At 38.6% G+C, this 27,253-nt stretch overlaps 1 protein-coding gene across 1 annotated transcript in view; it reads left to right on the forward strand.

Moving 5' to 3' along the window:
• GABBR2 (gamma-aminobutyric acid type B receptor subunit 2) overlaps positions 1-27,253 on the forward strand; it is a gene marked incomplete at both ends in the record, with an annotated part of 455,829 nt that overhangs the window by 258,818 nt on the left and 169,758 nt on the right. The window contains one exon of the mRNA XM_080610768.1: positions 4,792-4,852. Coding sequence (XP_080466894.1) covers positions 4,792-4,852 — 61 coding nt within the window. The remainder of the gene's footprint in view (positions 1-4,791; positions 4,853-27,253) is intronic.

A 27,253-nucleotide genomic window follows, 5' to 3' on the forward strand; every position in this document is an offset into this window, starting at 1 on the left:
ACATATTCATAATACAGCAAAGGTAAATACTTTTTATCCACCGGGAAAAAATAAAATATGATAAGATCTGCTTCCAAGTGTACACAAATGACTAGCTGCTATAAAGACAGGGAAAGACCCATGTGTCTAAAATAAACCTAACGTTGGCTAATATTTTGTTAGTGCAAATGGATGATTGTTGTGGACTTCTTATTCTGACCACAGAAAAAGGACTGGTGGCTTAAGGAACATCAGCTCAAGGAAAAAGGTGAAAATTGTACATCTGGAGGAGTTAGAGACTGTCTTTTTTGTAATGAGATGAAATGCAGTTATGCTGTACAACAAAGGATAAAAATCAATGTTAGGCTTGTAAAACAGAGTACCTAGAAGAAGATGGTATTCATAAGAAACAGGGAGATGATGTCCTTGCATGTGGCAGTTGTAAGACCAACACCATTGAAATGTTTATTCAAGTTCTGGTTTTCATCGTTTGTAAAGGAAATTAAAGCACTGCAGCTTTTAAGGAAAAAAAAAAAAAAAAAAAGGCAACTACAGGAAAAGCAGCTGAACTCAGAGACGTATCTGAAAAAAACTAAACCCCAAAACAAACCCAAACAAAAACCTAGAAATCCCACAACATAAGCTTCTGTATTTCTATTGACTAAGCCAGCTAAGTTGGGTAAGGCTGCATTATGACTTATGCAGGTGCAGTGAATCCCAAATATAGGTTATTGGGATGCTCTGTGCAGCAGCCACTGCACAAACCATCAGCATTATCCATGGGTACCACACTGTGCCAGACTGAGCTCATTCCTCTTCTTTTCCCTGCTCTGTTCACATCACTGTCTGTTGGACTCTAAACTACATGTGATTTCTTTTCCATCAACTTTTCAAGGGTAATTGCTGGTGTGAAATTGCTTGTCCACAACTCAAAGATGGGCAGATCAGTTATAGAACTGGTATTTACTCTAGCATCACTTTTGCAAATGGTGAAGAAAGAAAAAAAACCCCAAAACCCTGTACGTGGTAGGTTGTAGAAAATAAAATAGACACTGATAATAATAATAAAAATAATAATAAAAACCATGATGTGGTTTTTATTGGTCTCCATTGGGATGTAATGTGTGTAATGAAGAGGAAAGCTTTGTTGATTTTAATGTATAGTAAAATATGTGGTTCTATCAAGTGCAAGTAATTCATTTGTGTAGTTGATTTAAATGCTCGTTAAGGACAGAGATTATATTTTACATCTGTTGAAGTAAAATAATTATTTGACTGAGAAATATTGTTTGAATCTGACAATTAAGTTCTGAAGAAGTTAGTATCTACATTTCTTCTGTTATTTTCTTTAAAAACTTACTTATCCATACAATCATTGATCCTTTTGCTCGTAAGTATCTAAATAAGCCTACGCAATGCCACCAAAACATGGTGGAAGGTAAAAGAGGATTTTGTTTGTTATATTCATGTGGATTTCATAAGATCTAGATTTTATGGTGGGTCACACCATAAGCTGCAGCCTGTAACCTGCACATGTGCTGGAGTATGTGATGAGGTAAAAATAAAGGACGTAATAGTACTAAGACTGGCTTTTGTAATCTCAGAGCTTAATGTGTGTATTAGTAATATCTATTATTCAAACATCTGCTACTTTAAATAAAGAAAAAACACTGTTAGTAATTTATGACTCTCAAGGCTAGAAGATATCTCTCTAGCTAAATCTTATAGTATATTACCTTGGTGGCAAAGAAAGGACTTGGTGCGACCCATAGAACATCATCAGATTATAACTCACTGCTCATGCCATAAATCAGCACATAATTTCTAGAAATAAGTTTCTGAAACACTAGTTGGCTTATTTCTTACTATCATTGCTGTAAGTTTATTATATGTCTAGAACACTTTTTCCTCCAAATGCAATTGTCTTATTTTTCATAAAATAATGGTGAAAGCATAGAACATGAATGACTCTCATTAATTTGTTTCCTATTCCTCTGTTAAGAAATGCAGGTATTGCTATTTATACAATTTCTCAGTATTCATGAGGAATGCTCCATTCTGCCATATTGGCAGACCCAAACACTACAGCAGTGACACTATGTCCTAAAGCCCCTGTAAAAATCTAGGAATGTTTCCTCACCCAACACAGAGGAATTTTAGAGTCATGAGAGGTCTAAGGTGCTTGAGATGCTGTAGCTGCATGTCACATGTTATTATAAAGCAGCATGTTTCGGAAGAGCAAAGAACCAAACAGTAACTGCAGCTGCAGTTGCATTTTGATGCCTAGGTAATAAATACGTACTGTCATCATCACGAATTGCACTAGAGATTCCTGATCTGCAGCTCTTTGCTGACATGGTTTTTGTTCATTTTACCTTTGAAAAACCACAAAAAATGTAGTTTTATCCATTGGATAGAACATGGAATAAATAGCCAATTTCATTTTCTTGCAATTGTTATTTTGTTTCCTGTTAGTATCTGCATGTGTAACATACAGACTCTGTAGTTTGTGAACAATGCCCAGGACACTGTCAGACCTCATCAAATAGTATTTAGAAATTATTATGCCTGTAACCCATTTAACATTTTTTGGTAATCTTTAATGAAAGCATAACACTATGATTGAATAATTTGTAGATAACAAGGAAATTTTCATATTAGCTGTTCCATAACTCTTTCATCACCATCATCTCTTCATTTATTTACTGTTTAGATCAGTATAAGCTGCAAATCTTAGAGCAAAGGGAAGTTGATAAAAACAAATATTTGTAAATCTAGACTCTCTTTGTTTATATTTTTGAATTCAAATTCTTACATTTATTTAAAGCATTCAGACCTGATTTATGTTTCCTCTGTAGTTTCAGAACATATCAATAAGGTTGTATGTATTTCTCTGAAGTCAGTGGACTATGCAGGTGGTATACATCTGTACTACTGAATGATGAAAATGTGAGTGATTTTGCAAGAAGCAATGATAATACTCCAGACCAGTTGCACTTGGATCTAGAAAGTTTTGTGGGCTGGTATATTATACTACCAGTAGCAGGTGGCAATTATGGATGACTGTTATCATAGAGGATAGCAGTGTTGCTTGCTGTACATTTATCTATGAATAGCACTTTAGTAGACTACAACTTACAGTCTTATTAACTTGTAATAAAAATAAGAAGAGGCAGAACTAAATTAAAATGCAGTAAATTCAAAACCAAATGAAAATATGATTTTTCCACAAAATGAAAAATTCAGTTACAGAATTCTCAACACAGGTCACAGAACCAAGAACTTAGCAAGGTTGACTGGATTTGCCATAGGTATATGTCCGCAATGACACTTGCATAACATCTTCACTAGGCTTTAATAGTTTCTACTATTCCATTTTTTATTTAAACCAAGTAGCCAAATGCATTATAATTATGTTGAAACAAATTAAAGGATATTAAAAACTACTTCTCCAAGCTAAAGGAGATCTGGATGAAGGCTGATAAGGTGCACACGTAAAACTTCCTGCTAAGGTTTTACTTTTTCTCCAGGAGCTATGTTATCAACCACTAAATGAGATTTAGCTCAACTGGATTTCACTGGGAGAAGCTCCCGTGTCCTTCTGCAGTTACAGCCAGAATCTCTCCCATTACTAGTGTTCATTTCTCTTGCTATCTTTTTCTCACAGATTGGGGCTTTTGGCTTTTAAGGCTTAGCACAAGGTTGCTTAAACTTTTTGAAGGGTGTCTTCTATTTATCAGAAGGAAATGGTGTTTTGTGCCTCACAGGACATGTGGGGTGTGATGTACTACACATATATTGTAGGTTTCCTTCAGAGAGCTGGCTTCAGTAATGGTCGCCTTCAGTACATCCTCTTAGTGACCAGAAGTGGTTGTCCAAAAAGGGGCTGGCTTGCATAGAGAAATGTATTGTAGCATTACATGCTTATTGTTTGTTTTCTCTTACCTTTATGTCTGCTAAAACAAAGATTAATGGAGATGACAATAATAAAGCAAACTGGGGATGCAGTAACAGAGCAATCTATATTGACAGCACTCAACACTCCACTACAGGTTCAAAATATTAAATATCCTTCTTAGCATAAACAAATAAAAACCTTTTCTTTCATACTCAATTATGAAATAGCTTAAGTAAGGAAGAAATTTAGCAAAATGTTTCCTCAATTTAAATAGGAAGGAAGGGATGGAATATGGGAGTAATGTGCTAGGGATATGTGAGGAGGTTTCAGTGCTACATGACCTTTATTTTGTGGAGTGACTATGCGTGGACAACAAAGGGTAGTTTACATTTAAAAAGTCATCGCATGTAAAAAGAATAGTAAGCCATGTGTGTTGGTGTAGTACAAAACCAAGCCACAGGAGCTACTGATATCCATAATCAAGTAGGGTAAGTATATAAGAAATGATAAAAGTGGGTTATAGAGCCATTTGAAAAAAACCATATGATGAATGAAATGGAGAATGGTTTTCTTGTGTGGTCTTTGATAGCTTTTACGTATTCTTGATAAAAACAGTCACAGAGTAAAAATCAGTTGTTTGCATATCTCTCATAATCTGAGATTCAATAAGTTTCTGGCTTTATAGTACCTACATTTCCATCCATGAAAAGAGAGTGATAACACTGGTCAGCTTTCTAAAGCCATTTGAAGTCTGTGGAAGAAAGCTTTAAGGAGGTGTTATTGAGTCTGCTATCTTCAAACTTTAAAACTTGCTTGGAAAATTTTAATAGTGAATGGAAAATAATTGCAGTGCTAATTAAACTATATTATGAGAGATTTATAAAACTTTTAAGTTATTTGTTTATTTTATTTAGGGTCAAGTTGTTTTCAGAAATGGAGAGAGGATGGGAACCATCAAATTTACACAATTCCAAGGTAGGTTGCAAACAATTTAATTTTCATTATTACGATATTTTATTTATTATGTGTTCAGTTTCAAACTTGTATGTCAGTTGCATTTGTTTCAAGGTGTTTAAAATTGTACAATTATTTTAAAAATGAAGTGCTTGGAAGATGCAACAAGGTACCTAGATATATTTGTTACCTGTTTCAAATACTGTATTTTGAACCTTGAGTGTTCTGAGGTATACCCAGATACTTCCAAGAATTTTTCTAGAAGAAAATCTATACATTTATAGAAACTACTGATCTATATCAGCTAATAGCTGTTGCAAAAACTCTATTGGTTAGCTAAGAACCCACTTCTTAATACAGTTGTTTTGGAAAACTGAATCTGAAGAGGAATTTAGAGAGGATTTTTGCTGTTAAGCTTTTTTGAGTTAGTGTTTGTGCTCTCTGAAGACTTGCTCTTGACATTCTACAACTGCTTGCTAAAGAAATTGCTTCAGGAGTCAGCCCCTCAGTGTGCAGAGGACACAAGCTGCTGACCCCATCTCTTGGAGGCAACACACTCCACAGTGTGAACTGCCAAGCCTGCTGCATCCTCTCAGCCCAAGGTGCCCCTGCGGGAATGGTCTCAGCAGCAGAGACCACACTTGCAGCTGTAGTGATTTGTCAAGGGTTGTTTGCAGCTGGGATGAGGTGCTTGCTTGGGAGAGTTTTCTGCAAAAATAGTGATTCAGAGAAAACATGTAGTTTTGTCTACAGTTCATAGAATGCAATTCATGTTTTTGTTCCTAAACTGAGGTTGAGATTAAACTGGAAATGATTGCATTTGGATGGTCTTGTGAGAGTAGTAGTGAGAAAGGCAACAAACCTTTTCAGACAATGCATGAGAAAGAAGCTTGCACTCCCTTTCTCTACAGATCACTTTAAACACAACCCTGCTGACCAAAGGTTCATCCTTTAAACAGAAATCGCCTACTGTATGTGCATCATTATTAATGAACAACAATGCACTTAAGGGGATCTGTTATCCATTCTAAATTACTGAAGCTATCTTCAGGACTGCTCTTGCCTTCACAACTATAACTGATGCTATTAACTCATGCTCCCTGAAGCATTTCTACCCACTAAAACTTTGCAGACATCATCTCACGATAATGTAGTTTAGAAATTCTTGCTCAACGTTAGTGATAAATATCAATTGCTTCCTCTTCTTCCTTGTACTCTCCCCCTCCCCCCTTTTTTTATAGCAGCAGTGTTTACAGATATATGAAAGAATAATGAGAAAATATTGTAAGGGGATTTTACAAGAGGTGTTTTTTTCCTTTGTCTGAAGGAGCCGTTGTGCATTATGCCTAAGGCTCCTGTGTGTACCCTTCTAGAGGACCTGAATGAGGAGAAAGTTTGACACCTTACCTCTGTGCTTTAAGGGGGTGATGTGGGGAGGTGCAACCTGTGTCTTCTGAACTAATCTACAGGATAGTTGATTTTGCATAGATTTTTATTTCCAGCCATTCAGATTGAGTTTCTTTATATGCTTTCAGTTTCACATCAGTTGTTATTTAACACCAGTATTTTACCATCAGTTGAAGTACTGTTTGGTCAATAAGAACATAGGAGACAGCTGCCCATTTTTTAATTCCTTGCAATTACAAAATTCCAGAACTGATTCATAGAGTCATAGAATCACAGAATAGTTAGGGTTGGAAAGGACCTTAAGATCATCTAGTTCCAACCCCCCTCCCATGGGCAGGGAAACCTCACACTAAACCATGCCACCCAAGGCCTCATCCAACCTGGCCTTGAACACTGCCAAGGATGGAGCATTCACAACGTCCCTGGGCAACCCATTCCAGTGCCTCACCACCCTCTCAGTAAAGAATTTCTTCCTTATATCCAATCTAAACTTCCCCTGTTTAAGTTTTAACCCCTTACCCCTTGTTCGGGCACATTCACAAGACTTTGATCATCAACCAAAGTTTCCAATTAACCTATGGGAAAAAATAGCCCAGGCATCCTATGGAGACATGCAGGAGAAGTGCTGGATTATCTCTCATGCCAGCAATAGTCTGTCAACACATCTGAAGCCTGATCTTAAGTTTTGTTTGGTTTCTTACCAATTTTGGAAATAAAGAAATGTACAAAAATGTATGAGAACCTGAAATAAGGAAAAGTATAACAACATAGGTGAAAGTAATCACCTTTTATTTAACTGCAAATTCTGTTCTATATATTAACAATTGTTTTCTTTGTTCTTTCATTGATTTTTTTTTATACAGGGTTTTTATATTCAATACTTGTGGTATAATTGTAGAAATTATTAATTTGTTCAAAAGAGTTCTTTATTGGTTAGGAAGCTTTCTGAAACATTCTCATTAACTTTTAATAAATTTTGGACTACTGGGGATGTTACTTATAATGGAAAGAAATTAATTAAGTCCAGCACTTAAAATGGCAAATGGGCTCTTCATTTGTAGTTAGAGCTGCTAGGTGCTATCAAGCTTGAGACAGAGATACACCTCACTCTTTACACTTTTTTTAGAATGTAATACCAATCATGTTGATTTTGAGGTAAAAAAGACCATACCAAATGGTCTTTTTACATTGCAAGATGTCTTGTAAATGCTTTTACGATATCAATTGTAATTGAGTACATCATATGTTCAAAGAAGCTTATTATCCCAACATAGTAGTTAGGAATCATCGGTTTTAGTGTTCTATACCTTTAGAGTCATTTCTTCATCTACAGTGCTTTATAGTTTTGTTAACAATTCAGATGAAAATGCCCAGTTACCACAAATAACTCAATGCAGAAAAATAAATCAGGTAAATATATCAGAAGTAGGATTTCTTGGCTAAAACCACCCTTTCTCATTTGTCCGGGTGGAAAATCATCAGAGTGGACTCAGGAGCTTCATTTTCCATTCTTTTCTGGAAACTTTTGTGTTAATGAGACTTTCTACAAACATTTTAGCTATGGAAAAAGCAGCCAGCTGTGTCTGCCAGCAGCAAGGGAAGACCAGCCTGTGAGAGTTCAGAGGGTAACTGCAGGATGCCTGACACGCCATGATGAAATTTTGAATAGCTGGTTAAATTTTGAATAGCTGGTTTAATTTTGAATCTAGATGTCGTTTTCCTCAAACTCATGCCAGTCATGTCTCTTTTCCAGCTTCTATGCAGCTTGTTAGTTTTGCAAGTGATCAAACAGATGGTGCCAGAGATAGCTGTGGCCGAAGTAGTTACTGCTTTATGGATCATGAATACCACCCAGGAACGATTTAGTATGCAGCAGGGGATACAAAAGACATGTAATAGCATTTTCTGCACCTACCTTACTGGCAAATAAAGAGCAGTCTGTCAGTCTAGCTCAAATATCCAAGTGCTGTTTGAAGCTGGCATCCTTCCAAATGAATGGCAGTTTTTCCATGGGTGCAATTAAAGGACTATTGTCACTGTCAAACATGTAGTTGGAGTAGATGGCCAAAATCTTTCAGTTTGTGAGAGCTGAAAGAGGGTCCTGGCAACTTTTGTGTGTATATCATGGAGCAGGAAGGGCAGGAATAAAACTGACATTTTATGTTGCTGTGATACAGGAGGCTGCAAGAACAGATACATACCTGTCCTTCAGAGGGTTTCTCTTTGGCAGACCTTTTCTGATGAATCTCACAGGTGCTTTAAAGGCACCTTGCTTTCAGTCATAGTCTTATTTCTGTCAGGCATTAGAGAAAACCTAAGAGACTTTTGTGGTAGAACAAGTTAAAAAGGAAAAAATAAAGCTGAATTGTAAACAAACACCATTGAAATGTGCATAAATCATGCTTCTTGTAGATGGGAACAAATGTCTGTAGTACTGCATACTGAAAAATATTGAAGAAAGTGGGCGGTCGTCTGCTGTGTCTTTCTGGGAATATTTTAATAGTTTCAACTCATTTAGCCAGGTAACATGATAAGACTTCTGTTAGTGTTGAAAGTGTATCTGGGTGCCAAGCAAGAGTGAGAGCACGGCTTGTCAAGTGTAACACCATAGATCTTCTTATAAAAGGCCTTACTGAATTTCTGCAGTAAACCCAGTGATTATTCTTCTCTGAGTTTAATCTACAGAAATAGATAAATAAGTACTGTACAGTCAAGAGCAATGTACATAAGAATCCAGCATTACTTTCCTGGAGCCTCAGTTCATCTGTCTAATTCTGACTTGTCTGCTGTCTGCAACTGCTTCAATGAAGGAGACATTAGCAATTCTGCAGAATCACTTACATATACAATAACTTGTTCTCTAGGGACATCAGTCCAACATTGGAAAAGCATCATTCTACTATTCTAAATACAATCTAGCAGACTCTTAACTACTGAAGGTTCTTGCTTCCATAAGCATTCATATAAATAATGAGACTAATTGCTTTTCAGTTTTGTTTTGTTTTGTTTTAATTTTAATGTCTGTCCAGTATATACTTCATAAAATCAGTTTATGGATTTTTAGTCTCTGATAATGTTGAAGGAATATAATCCAATAAAGAGAAAATATTTAGTGACAACTCTGAAAACTCAAATTTGAAATATCTCGTGTCAGATATCTGGAATCTGTGGTGTCAAATATTCAGAATCAGTGGATTCAGCCTTATCTGTTTCTGCAGCATACCTACAAAGTCAGAATAAGATCTCCTTACAAATATTAATTTTTTTTCAGAGATTAAGAAGTACCTTTGAATAGCCACATATGAATTTAGGGGGAAAGTAAATAAAGTAGTACAGAATTTTGTTGGGTGAGCAGAATTTGAATAGCGAACAGTAAATGATCTCTAGTGTTATGTGATGAACAATACAGATGTAAAACAAACTGCATGCTGTTCATCCTGAGCAGCTGGATTCTTCTGGATAAGATCATTCTGTCACTAAGGACTATCATTTTGCACACAAAAAAGGGAACTAATTAAGGAGTCAGAAAGCTTACTTCTGGTACATGCTAACTGGAGTGCTTGTCTGCAATCACAAAAATGTGTGTTGGGTAGACTTCTTGGTGTACCATATCCATTCAATTTTATCTGCATGAGTCGTGTACTTAGATTGTAGCCCTTCATATCTTTATGACCTCTTTTTTTTTTCAACTTCGTGATCAATTCCTTGTTGAATTAAGTCTGTTAAACAGTACCCACAGTGGTTTTTAGCAATTTTCCAGCACACCATACACGTGAGCACCCCTGCCTACACCTCCCCAGAACTGCTTTTTCAGTTCCAGGGAGGTTCGTGGTGACTATGTGGGAACTCCAATAAGTCCCTACAAATTGAAGTTCCCCTAAATTATAGTTTTCTACATGCTACCAGGTGTTTTGGTGTCGTTCATCCTGGTAGTCAGAACTGTGGTATGCAAAAACCCACTGGTGCTATCGTGTCTTATAACTTGTCACGTAGAACAAGCTTATTCAACAAGTAATTTGGGCATTGCATTTCAGTAACACTACCTCTGCAGATTACCACTACCCTTTTTAGTTGGCAAAGAAATTTTCTTGAGCAATTTGTGATAGCATAGTCTATATGAAACTATAGGTGTCCATAAAACCGATTAAAAAAAAAAAAAAAAAAAAAGAAAAAAAGAAAGAAAAATAGAAAAGAAAAAAAAGGTAAAAAAAAAAAAAGAAAAAAAAAAAAAATAGCCTCCTAATATGGAGAGTTATACCAAGTAGAGTCCTGAAACAGTGTGCCTTAAATCTGGAGTCACTGAATATTGCCATTCCTTATTAAGAAGCTGAACTAGAATGTGCGATTATAAAATGTACAATGGTCTCTGAAGGAGGCAGCAAACATAAGGAAACTCGACAAAGATGACAGGGATTTGAAAAGATATTAACAAATTGAAGTAATCAGGGAAAAAAAAAGAATGCTGTTTATTTAGGTGAAATGTCTGGTGCTATGCTGGGACTAAACTGCTGTACAAAGAGGGGAGCAATTCACCAGGCCATACTTATGCATAAAAGGAATTAGAGGTTACAGTGGGTCACAGGCTGAACATGAATAAACATAAACAAGAACAGGTGAAAAAAGAAAAATTCTGTACTGGGATGTATAAATAATAGTATCTTTTTAAACTACCCAGTGCCAAAATGCCATAGCTAACTACTGTGTCCAATGCTGACATAAGGAAAATGTGTAAAGATTAAAAATATGTCTCATTATGAAAAGCAGATGATCTAGGCTGTTTTGAAAAGAGATGGTTGAAATACATGAGAATTGCAGCTAAAGCATTTGCATAATATTAAGGAATCTATCAAGAGACACTATTTACCACCTGACAACCCCAAATAGGACAGGTGAAACCTATCCCTTGTCTGTACCAAGCTGTGGTATTTGGGGTGCAGAGATTTTGGTGCTTCAATGCCTAATGATGTGACACCTGATAACCTGTTTGACTCTGTCCATAATTATTTGTATGTTTAGTGTATAAAGAATTGCAATATTGGGTCAGCTAACAAGCTCTGTCCAGCTCAATATCTGCTAGGTAGTGGATACAGAGGCAATAATGGGTAACTATATCAAAACATGCATGTATATAATTGTTTTTTCTCTATTTTACATTCTGAGTTCCCAAAGCAAGGGTTTTCATGACTTTCTGAGCTAGAGGGTTTCTTTGGACCATCAGAGCTAACAGTTACACGTGTATTTATCCTCTATCAATTTGACATATCTTTTATGAATTCATTTATACTTTTGGCCTTCAACACATCCAGTGGCAATGAGTTTCACAAAATAATTATGCATGTAATGATTAAAACTCTCCCATCTGTTTCTTTTAAACTAGCTATCTCACAATTTCATTGGGCGTACGCTATTCTTGTAATGTGAGAAGCAATGTATAACTGTGTCTTAGTCACTTTCTTCATACCATTCACAATTTACAGATCTCTCTTTCAATGACTTTCTTTTAGAAATATGAGTCCTTGTCATCCTTTTAGTTTCTTCATCATGTACAAGCTGCTTTGTAATTCTAACAATCCCCTACCTCTCCTGATACTCATATTCCCTTTTTGCAAGAGCTTAATGAGAGCCACACATAGCTTTGAAATATCCACTTCTATACCTCACACTGCTGAGTGACCTTTCTGTGTTATTTTAACTGCTTTCCGAATATTCTGTTCTACCACATTCACCCTCTCTTCACTTCTTTGGCTACCAGTGAGCATGGTACTGATGTTTTCAAAGAAAAGGCCATGATAAGTCCATGGTCTCATCCTGGATGCTACTAAATAATTAGGACCAACCACTTGGTTCTATATATGTATACTTGATATTCTTGTCTCTTGTATGTTACTCTGTACCTTACTAGCCCTGAAGTCACCTGACGTTTTATTATCAGTATCTCGGGTACCTTTATACCAGTCCTCTATGAGATGTAAGCATAAAGGAGATTGTATTTTTATGAACTTTTATAGCTGTTTTCCCCTTTTATTGTAAGATTATTTTAGACACATTTCCTGTTCAATTTCTCTTTTTTTGTTCTATTCGCACTAGCAGCAGTATTTTGCCCTGAGCCAGTTATTGCTTTTGTAATCTATTCTACTAGTATTGTTTACTAGTAGTTGGGGTTTGTTTGTTTATTTTGATTTATAAATAAGCACGGAATAATGTATTAAGATTCAGGTACCCAAGTTCTTCACATGTACTGTCAACTGGAGAAAGGACAGAAACTGTTTGTGGTCTTGGGATATTGCTTATAAAGGAAGATTAACGGGATTGCGTGTGGAGTTGATAGAGTTACCTGATTTGGAACAAGCCATATTGTGTGGATATAAACTGCAAAGGCAGGGAGGACATACTAAAGGGTACACTGATACTGCAGCTGTTGGTTCTCACAGCAGCTTATTTTGTTTTACCTGAGCTGTCTTTAAACAGGCCAACTGCGGTGTTGCTAGCAACTACACAAATCTTTACATGCTGGCATGCTGTACTACTAAATAATATTCAGTTTTTGCAGTTGCTGTAATGTCAAGTAATAAGTCAATGTCTTTGTAGTGACCTAGATAAACTTAATTTTCTTTTTTTTCAATTCATTAGGAATTAAAGTTATTCTATTTCATGGGTTTGTAACTCTTGGAGAAATATTTGAGCTACAGGTTAGGGACAATGTCATTGCAATAGACTGCCTTCTCTACCAGCAGTCTATCTGTCTGCTGTCTCTAATAGCAGCATGGCACCAATAACATGGAGCATACTATAAGCTGGAAATCTGCCCAGGACCAAAATAAGCATAAGGTAGTCTTTCCCTTGGGAGCACAGCTGTGGGAGACCATAACTTTGCTGATGTTGGCATTTAAGCCAGCTATGTAAGGCTAGCTGGGTACTTCTGCACCACCCAAAATTGTAGTAAGTGTGACAGAGTCGTTGAGAAGAGTTGAATTCATTATTTCCCCCCAGGCATGAGAGGAAGGCATATGTGAGGAGCAGAGGAGACCTATTTATTGCTGTGTGTCTGTGCTTGTGTTTTATAGAGCAGTTCATCCACTAAGAAGTGGTTTGGACTGTGCAAACAATTATTTCTGGGACAAGCACACAAATTATAGAAATAGCTGTAGTTTTTATAGGATTACACTTCAGTTTATCTGGCATGCTCTGAGGCACAGTATTTCATAGGAACTGATAAAGGTCTCCCTATTTTTGTGCAAAAATGTCCTACGAGCTGCCTTAAATACCAAAGAAAAGCACTGTTTCAAAAGTAACATCAAAGAAAAATGGCAGAAAAGCAACAAAAATTAAATTTGCAATAATTAGCCTATACAAAATTTGAAGTATCCAGCTCCAGAAAGTTAACAGAAATCACTAAAGAAATGGTGTCAGAAAAGGGCCTGAAAGAACTGACAGCTGTCTCCTTCAGAGCTCTTCTACTTTTACTGCAACTTAAAAAACATCTAACTTTTTGCAATCAGTATTCAGAATCCTACCTCTACTAGAGTTAACTCGTTCAGGTGCTTCATTTCAGGTGATGTACAATGCTGCGCAGTGCATTTTCAGCACCTAGTCCTCCTCACCTTTTGAAGAGAGGCAGAGTATCTCTTGAGGGCTGTGGAGCTGCCCCAACCTGTCGCTCTCTACAGAGCTGTGTTCTGGTGAGTCTCTCCTCTCAGCATCTCAGAGAGATGCACTTTTTTATGGAAGGAGTTGTAATACAGCTACAGGGGGATTAAAGGAGCCTTTAGAATTATGAGAAACTCATCAGATTCTGGTATATATGATGGGAAAATATTTCATTTAAGGTAATTGATAGAGAGGGCAGTCTATTGCATTGACATTGTCCTTAACCTGTAGTTCAAATATTTCCCAAGAGATACAAACCCATGAAATAGAACAACGTTAATTCTTAATGAGTGGAAAAGAAGAAAATCAAGTTTATCTGGGTCACTAAAAAGACAGATTTATTACTTGACATTACAGCATTTGAAAAAATGGAATATTATTTATTAGTACAGCGCCAGCACGTAAAGATTTGTGTAGTTGTAGGCTGAAGGTACTGAAATAAGGTTATAACACCTGACAGATCTCCAAGTCAATGGAATTTTATAACAGAATATTTGACAAAAAGTTCCTTTTAGATAACTACTTCTGGGATGGTAGGCAGTATTACCACAATGTTATGAGAAAACAGAGGTGACAGGCAGAACTGTCATAGATAAGGGAGATAAAGAAGGAGCACTTTCTAAAAAACAGTGAAGATTAGTTTGTTCACTGTATAGGTGACCAAAGACAGCTGTGGATCGTATGCTGCAGAATTCTTACAGTCATTGGTACTAAACTTTGAGAGCACAGGAACAGGATTAATTCAGATATTAGTCCCTTATTAAATGTACAAAAAGACTAACTTGCTTTTCAAATCTACTAAATTTACTAGTCCTGCTTTTTGCATCTTAATCATAGTTTCTTTTTGTTCTGTCATCACAACTGCTAATTTAATTTCAAATCATACCTGATCATGCAGTCATTGTATTGGCATCTTGTTCTCCAAGCTGACATTTTAGTTTCTGTAAAAACAATCTGTTTCAGTACATGATCACTGGAGTTGAGTTCAGAAATGAATGAATTCTGATTATGTAAGCATGGTAATAGAAAATGAATACATGTAATTAATAGATTTAGGAGGAGAAAAAAAAAGTTACTTTTGTTTCTATATGTCTGACCTTAAGTAACACTCTCTAACAGTACAGGTGTCATTTTCTGTCTCGAAACATGTTATTTGAAGTAACTATATTAAATTCTTTATACTTCTGTGATAAGCATTTCTCTGTTTTCAATGAATTTTGCTGACTTGCTGACAAGCATTCAAAAGAAATGAAGTGGGGATGCCAGTTCAGGAAATAGTAGCTTTGTATTTCTTCATTCCTGGTGGAAGTATACACAAAGGATTAGTCACATAAGCTGACTGACAGCAAACTCATTATTCAAAGTTCCCTCTTGCAGACACTGGGAGTCAAAAAAAAGGCCAGATGTTTAGGACTTAGGCAAAACATCTTTAAAAACCTCACTATGAATCCTAATTTCCCCTTGCCCCTGGAACAAAAGGACTGAGTCATACTTTTCTTACTCTTGAGTCATTGGTTCAAAAATTGAAACCGAAGAGAGAACATGAATGTGGACTGTTGAGAAAAATGTCTGCTCACAATTCCATTCATCTTGGGTTTTGTTATCTTCAACTGGAGTGCATGTATAATTATTTTCTTAAATGATTATGGAGCGCAAGGGATGGATGAATTCTTCATAAGTAAATTATATCATTAGATTGATCTAGTACATCTACCTGTAAAGAATTGATTTCACCACAGATGATTTAGCAGTAATTTGGCTTAAGCTACTGCCAGAATGAAAAATGCATTGAATTTATACTGTATGTGTAAGAAACAGGGTCAGGCGAGGAATATGGAACTTTCATTTGTACATAAAACAATTATGTTATGTGATTCATAACTAATGACACAAAGCTCTTTGATACCTTGCTGTGTTCTCACAAACATGCTCCCTCCTTTTTTTTAACCTCTGTGCCATGGGCACGTTTTTCCTCCTTGAGCTGCTTTCTGCATATCCAGTTCAGAGCTACCCAGGCCTTGCTTGACCTTGACAGACTGTATACAGTCTTCTCTGGTTAATCCCTTGTGTAGAAGCATATATGTATAATAATCAACTTCCTTTACTTTTTCCAGATTTGGGACTTGCTTGGTCTCACTAGTTGGGTTCAGAAACCCCACTTGACATGGAAAGCTCTGGCACAGCCTATCTATCAATATCTGGGCCACCGCAAATCGTCTTGGGCTACCAAGAAGGGCCAGTTTGAAGGAGGAGGAAAAAGAGCAATACCTCACTGAAAGGGTATCCCATAAAGTCCTCCTGCACAGTGCACACCAGCTTTTGAACTGATCAGCCTGGGTAGCTTTTCCCAGGGAAACACATTCCCATCTATCATTAAGCCATGGTGAGTCTTTGCAAAAAGTATGCTATAGGTCCCAAATTAGTCATGCAGATTCCCTGTTATACAATAGAATCATAGAATAGTTAGGGTTGGAAAGGACCTTAAGATCATCTAGTTCCAACCCCCCTGCCATGGGCAGGGATACCCCACACTAAACCATGCCACCCAAGGCTTTGTCCAATCTGGCCTTGAACACTGCCAGGAATGGAGCATTCACAGCTTCCTTGGGCAACCCATTCCAGTGCCTCACCATTCATATAGTAAAGAATTTCTTCCTTATATCCAATCTAAACTTCCCCTGTTTAAGTTTGAACCCGTTACCCCTTGTCCTATCACTACAGACCCTAATGAAGAGTCCATCTCCAGCATTCCTGTAGGCCCCCTTCAGATACTGGAAGGCTGCTATGAGGTCTCCACACAGCCTTCTCTTCTCCAGGCTGAACAGCCCCAACTTTCTCGGCCTGTCTTCATACGGGAGGTGCTCCACTCCCCTGATCATCCTCATGGCCCTCCTCTGGACTTGTTCCAACAGTTCCATGTCCTTTTTATGCTGAGGACACCAGAACTGCACACAATACTCCAAGTGAGGTCCCATAAGAGCAGAGTAGAGGGGCAGGATCACCTCCTTCTACCTGCTGGTCACGCTCCTTTTGATGCAGCCCAGGATACGGTTGGCTTTCTGGGCTGCGAGAGCACACTGAAGCCGGCTCATGTTAAGTTTCTCATAATAAATAATAGAATAGTTTGGGTTGGAAAGGACCTTCAAAGGTCATCTAGTCCCTTAGGAACGGGGCCGTCTTAAACTAGATCAGATTGCCCAGAACCACATCCAGCCTGGCCTTGAATGTCTTTCCTTGTCTTTCTTATAGATCCCTTTTAAGAACTGAAAAGCCTCAATAAGGTCTCCTGGAGCCTTCTGTTCTCCAGGCTGAACAACCACAACTATCTCAGGTGCTCATCCCTCTGATCATTTTTGTGGGCCTTTTCTTGACCCTCTCCAACAGGTCCATATCTTTCCTGTACCAGACTTCTGAGCCGGATGTACCTCCCTGTTCTGCTCATTTTAGAAAGTCGGGTTACTTTTAAGCCTGGTGAGGCAAATAGCTTCCAATTCTACCCTAAACAGTGTTAACATGAAAAGCTCAGTACATCAGGGGAAGCAAATTCCGGTACTCCTCAATCTGCATATCATAAAGAACGAGGTGCCTAACATATACAGAGACCCAAATCCTTGAGCAATCGATTTTACTCTTTTACAAGACTGCTTGTGCCACATAGGTTATAGGATGGAGCTACAGTAACTTCGATGGGATGTTGTATATTCATAGAAGCTGGCAACTTCGGCACACAGTTGAGTACAAAGCATTTACGACAGAAAATAAGGAAAGGCTCCCTGTGCAGAGAAAGAGGAACTAAGCCTTCCTGTCATTCCGCCCCTTCAAAAGGTCAGCGCAGAAAGTGTTATAACACAAAGTGATTTTAACCTGACTTTGCTAATGTGACATTTGGAGCATGGCTGTGGCAGTCTTATGTGACAGCAGGTGAATGTTGTATTGTGTTAGTAAATGGCAGAGGGCCTGATAAAGAAGAGGAAGCTGTTCACAATTTATTTAGTCTGTGCTTTGCCCCTCAAATAGGAAAGACTATTGAAAAGCCCCGAAGTGTGAATCACAAGGGTCAGTAAATCCATGAAGAGCTTGTTGAATTCAAAAAAGAGAGCAAAATTTTTGAAAAATCAGTCATGAATTTTCACACCCAGGAAATGTTAAGTTGGATTTAAGGTTGCAGTTGTATACAGAGGCTATAGATCATCAAAAGCTTTTTAACTGCTCATATCCAGGTTTGATAAATTCATCTGACAATCTAAGTGATAACCTGCAGCCAAATGCTACTAGGTTATTGCCTGTGCATTACAGGTTCATTTGTCAGCACTGTAGGCCTATTTTAATCACTGAAAACCTCCCAAGACTCAGGCAGCTTTAGGCCAGCTTATGATGTACTGATAGCTAAAATCGGTGGTGCACATAACTCAGACTGTGAGCTGGCTCTGGAATTAGTGGTGTTTACAGAAGCATGAGTTCTGGGAAGGACTCTTGGCTCACAAGTCATAAACGTGCCCTATGGGATATAGAGTGCCCTACTGATGCCATGGACCAGTAGGTAAGTAGAATGTTGCATCCCGACTCTTGGCTTGGACTTGTGCTTCTGTTTCTCTTATGGATTAGTACTTCAATAATTTTTTTTTTTTAAGAAAAGTTCTGTTTTTAGCCCTCTGTGATCTATCTATATGTATGGAGGAAGCTGACTAAATCTAAGAAATATAAAAATAAGATATTAGGGGGAAAGACAACTGAGTCATAAGACTTATATTTCTAAATCAGCTAGTTATTTTGAAAATGCTACCCAAACTGGATTCTCCCCAACTAGAGCAAGTCTGAAACATAACTGTTTTGTAAGATGAAATAGTCAGATAAATGTGTCTCCCTCATTATCATAATTGAAGACTTGAATATGTAAGCAGTTTTCCAAGCTTTTCTCCCCTTAGATATTTGTTGTGATAATGAAGGAGATCTTGCCACAATATTGATAGTTTTCTTGGTGTTTTACTGATTTAAGAAAGAAAAACAGTCTACATAGGAGCATTGCAAAGCTCCTGGCTCTGCCTTGTGAAACTTTATGTTGAGACTTTCTTAGCATGAGATTCTAAAAGGAATAAAAGTTTGTCATAAATGATCCATCGCTTTCAATTTATTTGCAGTAATTGGCCTGGGGCTCTGCCACTTGCAAAACCTTGGCTGCTCTTGCATGGGCAGAGAAGTTGGAAGAAAAGGCTCTTTTTGCTGCCTAAAGAGGCACCTATGCAAAACAATTCAGCTAGCACCCCTGACAGGACTTCGTATGCTATAGGGCCATAGGCAGATAGCCATGGAAGAATAACTCTTGAGCCTTCACAATCTGCATATGTACCACCATGTGCTGCGCAGAAGATACTAGCAGAAATGCATGCTACCCCTTTCATGACAGATGTGAGGAATTAGGTACAGCCTCTTTCCCTCAACCAGCTCTGTCATAGCCAGGCATGGGCTATGGGAAGGTGCACTTACCCCAAGGGCTGCCGCCAGTGATGAACTCTTGGCATGCAATAAAGTGATGCTTGTTTGAAGCCCAGAATTCACAGTGCTTTTCCTGAACTTCAGATAACTACAAGCTGTGGATGCAAAGGAAGGTGAGAGAAGAGATGATTTCTAGCCCGAGCAGTACCTGTTGCTTTGTGCATTCACCAGCTCACAAAAAGAACAGGTGTAAAAGTGGCTCAGAAGTATCCTTCATTACAATATTATCGATTCATGACTGCCTTTAATTTACACTCATTCAAGCAATATTCATTCCAGGTGGCATTTGTATTCTCATCATTTTGGATAAATTTAGGGTGAAATATGAAATGCTTTAAGAGTAGATATATTCCATTTGCTTGCTTTCCTTTCATCTTCTTGGCTTTGCAACAATTATTAAAAACAAGCAAAAAAGGGGGAGATGGGAATAAGGGAGTGAGATGTGATACTTGCATGACATAAACCAAGCACTCAAAAATCAGCAATTACAAGATCAAATGTAAAAGCTCATAAGTATTTTTTTTTCCCTTCTCTTCTTAAGTATAAAGAAGACTAACGCTGATAATCTTTAGCAATTCAAAAGTTACAAGCAGCTGAGGTAAGCTCATTCAAGGTCCAGTTAAAGAAACTGGAATACTCTATGCTGACAGACCCAATTTTAACTAGGTGAAAGATTAGGTCATAGAGTGGCTTTTAGTCACTTTGCATTAACAAAGTGAAATTCTGTCCATGTTTTAGATTGCTAAGGATGGAGATGGAAACGCAGAGTTGAAGTGTTTCATAATGTTAATCTAATTCAGTCAAATGGTTTGCCACTTAGCATTTACAGTTTCTTGACTAATATAGAAACAGGAAGGCTGCACAAGATGGGCAGAAAGGAAATGCAAATTACAGGGTTCTCTGAATTTCCCCTATGTCAGTCCTTTTTTATTCCTCCTTGTTGATACCCTCCCAGAGCAGAGGACTGCTAGAAAATTAGACCTTAAAAACTAGGTTCAGTTCTTCCTTTGACAAAAATGCTGAGAAATTCTCAACTGGTTAAATTTTGTATTAAAAATAGTGATTTACATATACTGTTTCAGATTCAGCACAAACTGTATACAGTATTCCCTCTGTCACCATCATGTGTGTATTTTCCAGTCTTTGTAGAAGGCCAGTAAGAATCAGTCACTGAAATATTGGAAAACTCCTTTGTGCTTTCACTAGAATATTCTCCTGTGTATCCCTTTTTCTCAGATGATAAGATTTGCTGGCAATTGTCCTCATCTAAGATTTGTGAATTGCTGGTCATGAAATTGCCACTGATTACCTAAACAAAAAGATGCAGGTGCCTCATAAAAGTCTAAAACAGAAGGAAAGCTTCCTGGCTTGTACACCTGGTAGGTTTCCCTTCCTATACTACAATTTAGCTGCCATTCTTAAGGATATGATTTTTGCCTCTAGTCCACAATCATGAGACTAGATGAAGATGTAAGGGAATATTTAGATTAACTGTGTTGTGGTTTAACCTCAGCCGGCAACTAAGTATCACACAGTGACTCACTTACTTGTCCTGCAGTGAGATGGGGAGGGGAATCAGAAAGAAGGTAAAACCTTTGAGTTGAGATAAGAACAGTTTAATAATTGAAATAAAATAAAATATAATTATAATTTTATAATTGAAATGAAAAGGAAGACAACAAAGAGAAATAAACCAACCAACCAAACAAACAAACCCACAACAAAAACCAAGTGATTTACAATAACTTGCTCATCACCCACTTATTGATACCCAGCCCATTCCCGAGAAGCAATTAGCCCCTCACAGCTTTTTCCCTCTCAGTTTATATACTGGGCATGACGTGCTGTGGTATGGAATATCCCTTTGGCTAGTTTGGGTCAGGTGTCCTGTCCTTGCTTCCTTCCGGCTTCTTGTTCCCCTCCTCCCCGGCAGAGCAGGAGAGACTAGAAGTCCTTGATCAGGGTAAGCGCTACTGAGCAACAACTAAAACATTGGTGTGTTATCAGCATTATTCTCAGACAAAAGCTGAAACACAGCACTGCACCAGCTACTAGGAAGAAAAATGACTACCCCAGTCAAAACCAGGAAGAAATTTTAGCCAAGTCATTGGGTAACTCTACATAATAGTCAAGCAGTAGAACAAGCTGCCAGGAAGTTTATCCCATCCACGTTTCTTTCTTCAGAACAGGCTAGCCTGGCTTTTGTTCTACTAAAGATGATATTAGATAATTAATCCTGATGGAGTGGCCAAGGACAAACAAAACCAAGCAATAGGTGTTTCTCCTTTTCATCTCAGACAATTCTATAAATTATGTTGTTCTGTGGAAATCAATAGCTGATCTGATTGGGGCAGCACTCTAGGATTGATGAAGACTGGGAGGCCTCCTATAATCCTAGGGTGGAATCGGTGAGCTCAGCTCCCTCCTTGAAATGCCTGTACACCAATGCATGCAGCATGGGAAATAAGCAGGAGGAGTTAGAGACCTGTGTTAAGTCAGGAGATTATGATCTGGTGGCAATTACAGAGACGTGGTGGGACAGCTCACATGACTGGAATATACTCATGGAGGGCTATGTCCTTTTCAGGAAAGACAGGCCAGCCAGGTGGGGTGGTGGGGTTGCTCTTTATGTGCGAGAGCAGCTGCAATGTACTGAGCTCTGTCCAGGGACAGGGGATGAGCGAGTTGAGAGTCTGTGGGTGAGAATTAAGGGGCAGGCTGGCAGGGGCGATACTGTTGTGGGTGTCTGTTACAGGCCACCAGATCAGGGTGAGGAAGTTGACGAGGCCTTCTACAAGCAGCTGAGAGCAGCCTCACAGTCACAGACCATGGTTGTTGTGGGGGATTTTAACTTCCCTGATGTTTGCTGGAAGGACTACTCAGCAACCCAGCCACAGTCCAGGAGGTTCCTCCAGTGTATGGATGATAACTTTCTGATGCAAATGGCGGATGAGCCAACCAGGAGAGGAGCGCTGCTGGATCTCATCCTCACTAACAAGGAGGGGCTGGTAGAAGCAGTAAAGGTTGAGGGCTGCCTTGGCTGCAGCGACCACGAGAAGGTGGAATTCAGGATCTTGTGTGGTAGGACCAGTACAATAGCAAGTAGAATTGCAACCCTGGACTTCAGCAGGGCAAACTTTGGCATTTTCAAGCAATTGCTAGAGGAAATCCCATGGGCAAGGCTGCTTGAAGGTAAAGGGGCCCAAGATAGTTGGTTGACATTCAAGAATTTCTTATTCCGAGCTCAAGAGCAGAGCATCCCGACATGTAGGAAGTCAAGGAAGAGGGCCAGGAGACCTGTGTGGCTAAATAAGGAACTGCTGGGTATGCTCAAGTGGAAGAGGAGAGTTTACAGGTCATGGAAGGAGGGGCTGGCCACTTGGGAGGAATATAAGGCTGCTGCTAGAGGATGTAGGAAGGCAGCTAGGATGGCTAAGGCCTCCTTAGAATTAAATCTGGCAAGAGGGGTCAAGGACAGCAGAAAGAGCTTTTTCAAATACATAGCTGATAAAACTAACACCAGAGGCAAGGTAGGCCCACTGGTGAACGGGATGGGTGCCCTGGTGACAGAAGATACAGAGATGGCAGAGTTATTGAATGCCTTCTTTGTCTCTGTCTACTCTGCCGGAGGCAGTCCTGAAGAACCCTGTACTCCTGAGACCTCAGATGAAGTCAGGTCACTGGAGCAGTTTGCCGTAGTCGACAAGGAATGGGTTAGGGACCAGTTGAGCAATCTGGACATCCATAAATCCATGGGTCCAGATGGGATGCACCCGCGGGTGCTGAGGGAACTGGCGGAAGTCATTGCTAGACCACTCTCCATCATCTTTACCAAGTCTTGGGAAACGGGAGAGGTGCCTGAGGACTGGAGGAAAGCAAATGTCACTCCAGTCTTCAAAAAGGGCAAGAAGGAGGACCCGGGTAACTATAGACTGGTCAGCCTCACCTCCATCCCTGGAAAAGTGATGGAGCACCTTATCCTTGATGCTATCTTAAGGCATGTCAAGGATAAGAGGGTTATGAGGGGCAGTCAACATGGCTTTACCAAGGGGAAGTCATGCTTGACCAACCTCATAGCCTTTTATGAGGAAATAACAAGATGGATGGATGAGGGCAGAGAGGTGGATGTGGTCTACCTTGACTTCAGCAAAGCATTTGACACAGTCTCCCACAGCATCCTCATAGCTAAACTGAGGAAGTGTGGCCTGGATGATCAGGTGGTGAGGTGGACTGCAAACTGGCTGAAGGAGAGAAGCCAGAGAGTTGTAGTCTATGGGGCAGGGTCTAGTTGGAGGCCTGTATCTAGTGGAGTGCCTCAAGGGTCAGTACTGGGACCAGTATTATTTAATATATTCATCAATGATTTAGATGAGGGAATTGAGTGTACTGTCAGCAAGTTTGCTGATGACACTAAGCTGGGAGGAGTGGCTGACACGCCAGAAGGCTGTGCTGCCATCCAGTGGGACCTGGACAGGCTGGAGAGTTGGGCAGGGAGAAACTTGATGAAATATAACAAGGGAAAGTGTAGAGTCCTGCATCTGGGCAGGAACAACCCCAGGTTCCAGTATAGGTTGGGGAACGACCTGTTAGAGAGTAGTGTAGGGGAGAGGGACCTGGGGGTCCTAGTGGATGGCAGGATGACCATGAGCCAACACTGTGCCCTTGTGGCCAAGAAGGCCAATGGCATCCTGGGGTGTATTAGAAGGGGGGTGGTCAGTAGGTCGAGAGAGGTCCTCCTCCCCCTCTACTCTGCCCTGGTGAGACCGCACCTGGAATATTGTGTCCAGTTCTGGGCCCCTCAGTTCAAGAAGGACAGGGACCTGCTGGAGAGAGTCCAGCACAGGGCAACTAAGATGATTAAGGGAGTGGAGCATCTCCCTTATGAGGAAAGGCTGAGGGAGCTGGGTCTCTATAGTTTGGAGAAGAGGAGACTGCGGGGGGACCTTATTAGTGTATATAAATATATAAAGGGGGAGTGTCACGAGGATGGAGCCAGGCTCTTCTCAGTGGCAAACAATGATAAGACAAGGGGTAATGGGTATAAACTGGAACACAAGAGGTTCCACTTAAACTTGAGAAGAAACTTCTCAGCGAGGGTGACAGAACACTGGAACAGGCTGCCCAGGGGGGTTGTGGAGTCTCCTTCTCTGGAGACATTCAAAACCCGCCTGGACACATTCCTGTGTGACCTTATCTAGGTGTTCCTGCTCTGGCAGGGGGATTGGACTAGATGATCTTTTGAGGTCCCTTCCAATCTCTAACATACTGTGATACTGTGATACTGTGTTGGATAAAACTCAATCAACAGATAAAATATAAATGGAGCTGCATCACACTGAATTGGGTCAAACTGCATTGGAAGTGGGTCAAGCCTTTAGAAGTCCTCCGTACTGTTGATTGTAATGAATGCACAAGGTTTTAAAACCAGCTTACTGGTTTTAATCAGCAATTATTGTGGTATGATGAATTACTGCTGTGTATATAAATACTTTAATTAAGCTGTGCTTTAGGAAGGCACTGTAGTTGTACCATTGTAAACTCTGATCCAGCAAAGTTCTGAGTAGATCCTGAAACATTAAATTGGTTAGACATTCAGGACTTGCAGCATCTCATGCAGTCAAACCTTTAATCTGACAGACAATGTAAGATAACTCATTTTGCACGTCTTAAATATTCATCTGGAGCTATAGCTAATTTTAATTTTTGAGGAATTGTTCCACAGCCTTCTTTTATATCATTGTATATATTAAAAAAATGAATCAATATTAATAAGTACCCAATTATAGAAATTATGTTCTTGAGGCATAGGAAATCCAAATCTTTATTTCCTTGAAATGCAGAGATATACCAGGCATATGAAAGTCTGCTCCAATGCCTTCTCAGAGGAGAACTAATGCAAAAGGTGTGCTTAGAATTCAGTGTTTGCAAAAGTGCCTGTACAGCTAGCTAATCACATGTCATTTTGAATGTGGTTTTGGTTGTGTTTAGTTTCGACACATGCACAAATTGGCTATGCTTGCCAGGTGAAAATGACCTTCTAAATTCAGATGATAAATTTGTTTTATTCAGTAACTGAGCGGTACTGAAAGAGACTTTGATTTTCTATGAACTGGAGTTCATTTAAAGAGACTTTGTTTTACCCTGCTACACGAGATTAAGAATGTAGATCCTCAGAGCAGTTCTTCAGATGTTTGCCTGGTCTTTAATTCCCTGCATGCCCATATTTACACAAACATTTGTCTGCTCTGGACTCACACTAAAATATGGCACATCTAAGCCTTAGTACCTCAGGACGAACTAGGTGTTCTCATACATTTCTGGGTGGTCTCGTTGGCTGATGTGTTCCCTTGTGATACCTGCTGTTCAGTGCGGTAAGCCAGTTTGCTACCTAGTGACCTGAGTACAGAGTCCTGTGTCTCTCTTTTACCAATTTGTTGTCAACACAGAATACTTTGACGATTACATCTCGGCAGGAAAAAACAAAACAACAAACAAACCAAGCAAAACCCAAAACCAAAAAGCAAACAACCCACTATGTTTGGCTATAAATATGGAATTTTAAATCTTTCTTTTCTGAAGCTTTTATACATATATTTGTTACAGTTTACTAAATTTTGCTAAATTTAGTAATCCATTTAACTATCTGGGAAAGAGATCTAAATATTTTAAGTATGTTTTGCACTTTTTGGTTTTGCTCAAAAAAGTTGCAAGATTAATTTATTTTTTGAAGAAAAGTAGAAAACTATTTTTAGAAAAGAATTTTTAGCAAGAAAATAAAAAAATCATTTATACAGTAATGAGAACAATAAATTCATTTTGTTAATCCATGAGATATTTCCACTGAAATACTGAGAAAATTTGTAACTTGATTTGGATAGCTCTTTTAAAATTGGCTTTAAAACTTGTTATCGCTATGAAAGCTATAGTAATATAATTTAAAAAAATATCATCTGAGCTGGCATACTCTTAGCAAAAATTAATTGTGATAATTCTGTACAACTTTATCTTCAAAAAGCTTGTTTTCTTTCCAATATAGAACTAAATTAGTCATACACAGATTCCTCTATGAAAAGGTTTCATGCAAGAAGCAGAGAAATTCAACATTCTTCAAATGGATTTTTCACCATTTCAAATTATGTGTATAGTGCTCTCTTGATTATTAAATTACACTTTGCGCTAGGTCAAGGTATAGAATATATGATTATCATTTGTTTTAAGTGAATAAGAATTAGATAATTAAGAAGCGTATTATTGGGTTTCACATAGCAAGTAATTTTGTGTTTAAGCTTAGTGAAAGGTTTGGATGAGATGTAAAGAAGGAGGCTTTTATTAAGAAAATAGGAGCAGGAAGTTGGATGACTTCAAACCAGACCTACTAAAATAAGTGGGCAGGTTTCACAAAAACAGTATTGTTGAAGGTAACAGACAATGTGCCAGCTAGATCATAAGATGGATTTAGTTTTTGCTTTCAGCTGAATGCACTTACCTTTCAGGTTATATAGCATTTCCTGTAGAAAACTGCTAAGACATGGAAAATCCCACTGAAGGAAATAGAAACACTACACCCGCAAACATCACATCCTGACTTAGGAAAATCACATTGATTTTATATATTATCAAAAATACAATATCAGTTTATTCTGTTTGTTCATTACTTCATTTTTATAAGCAAAATCAGGAACTCAATAAGACAGATGTATAAAGAAAAATCACAAGCTGAGTAGGTGCACTGTTCTTGTTGGTGAATTGCTTGTTTTGACCCAAACCTGGCTGAACAAGACCTGTAACTCTTTGGAACTTTTCTGGAAAACTTAAAAATGGTAATGATATGCCCAAACCAGTTGATCAGTTTTGAGGAACTTAGACTCTTTACAT

The sequence above is a fragment of the Psittacula echo genome (genome assembly GCF_963264785.1).
Source record: "Psittacula echo genome assembly, chromosome: 2".
NCBI lineage: Eukaryota > Metazoa > Chordata > Aves > Psittaciformes > Psittacidae > Psittacula > Psittacula echo.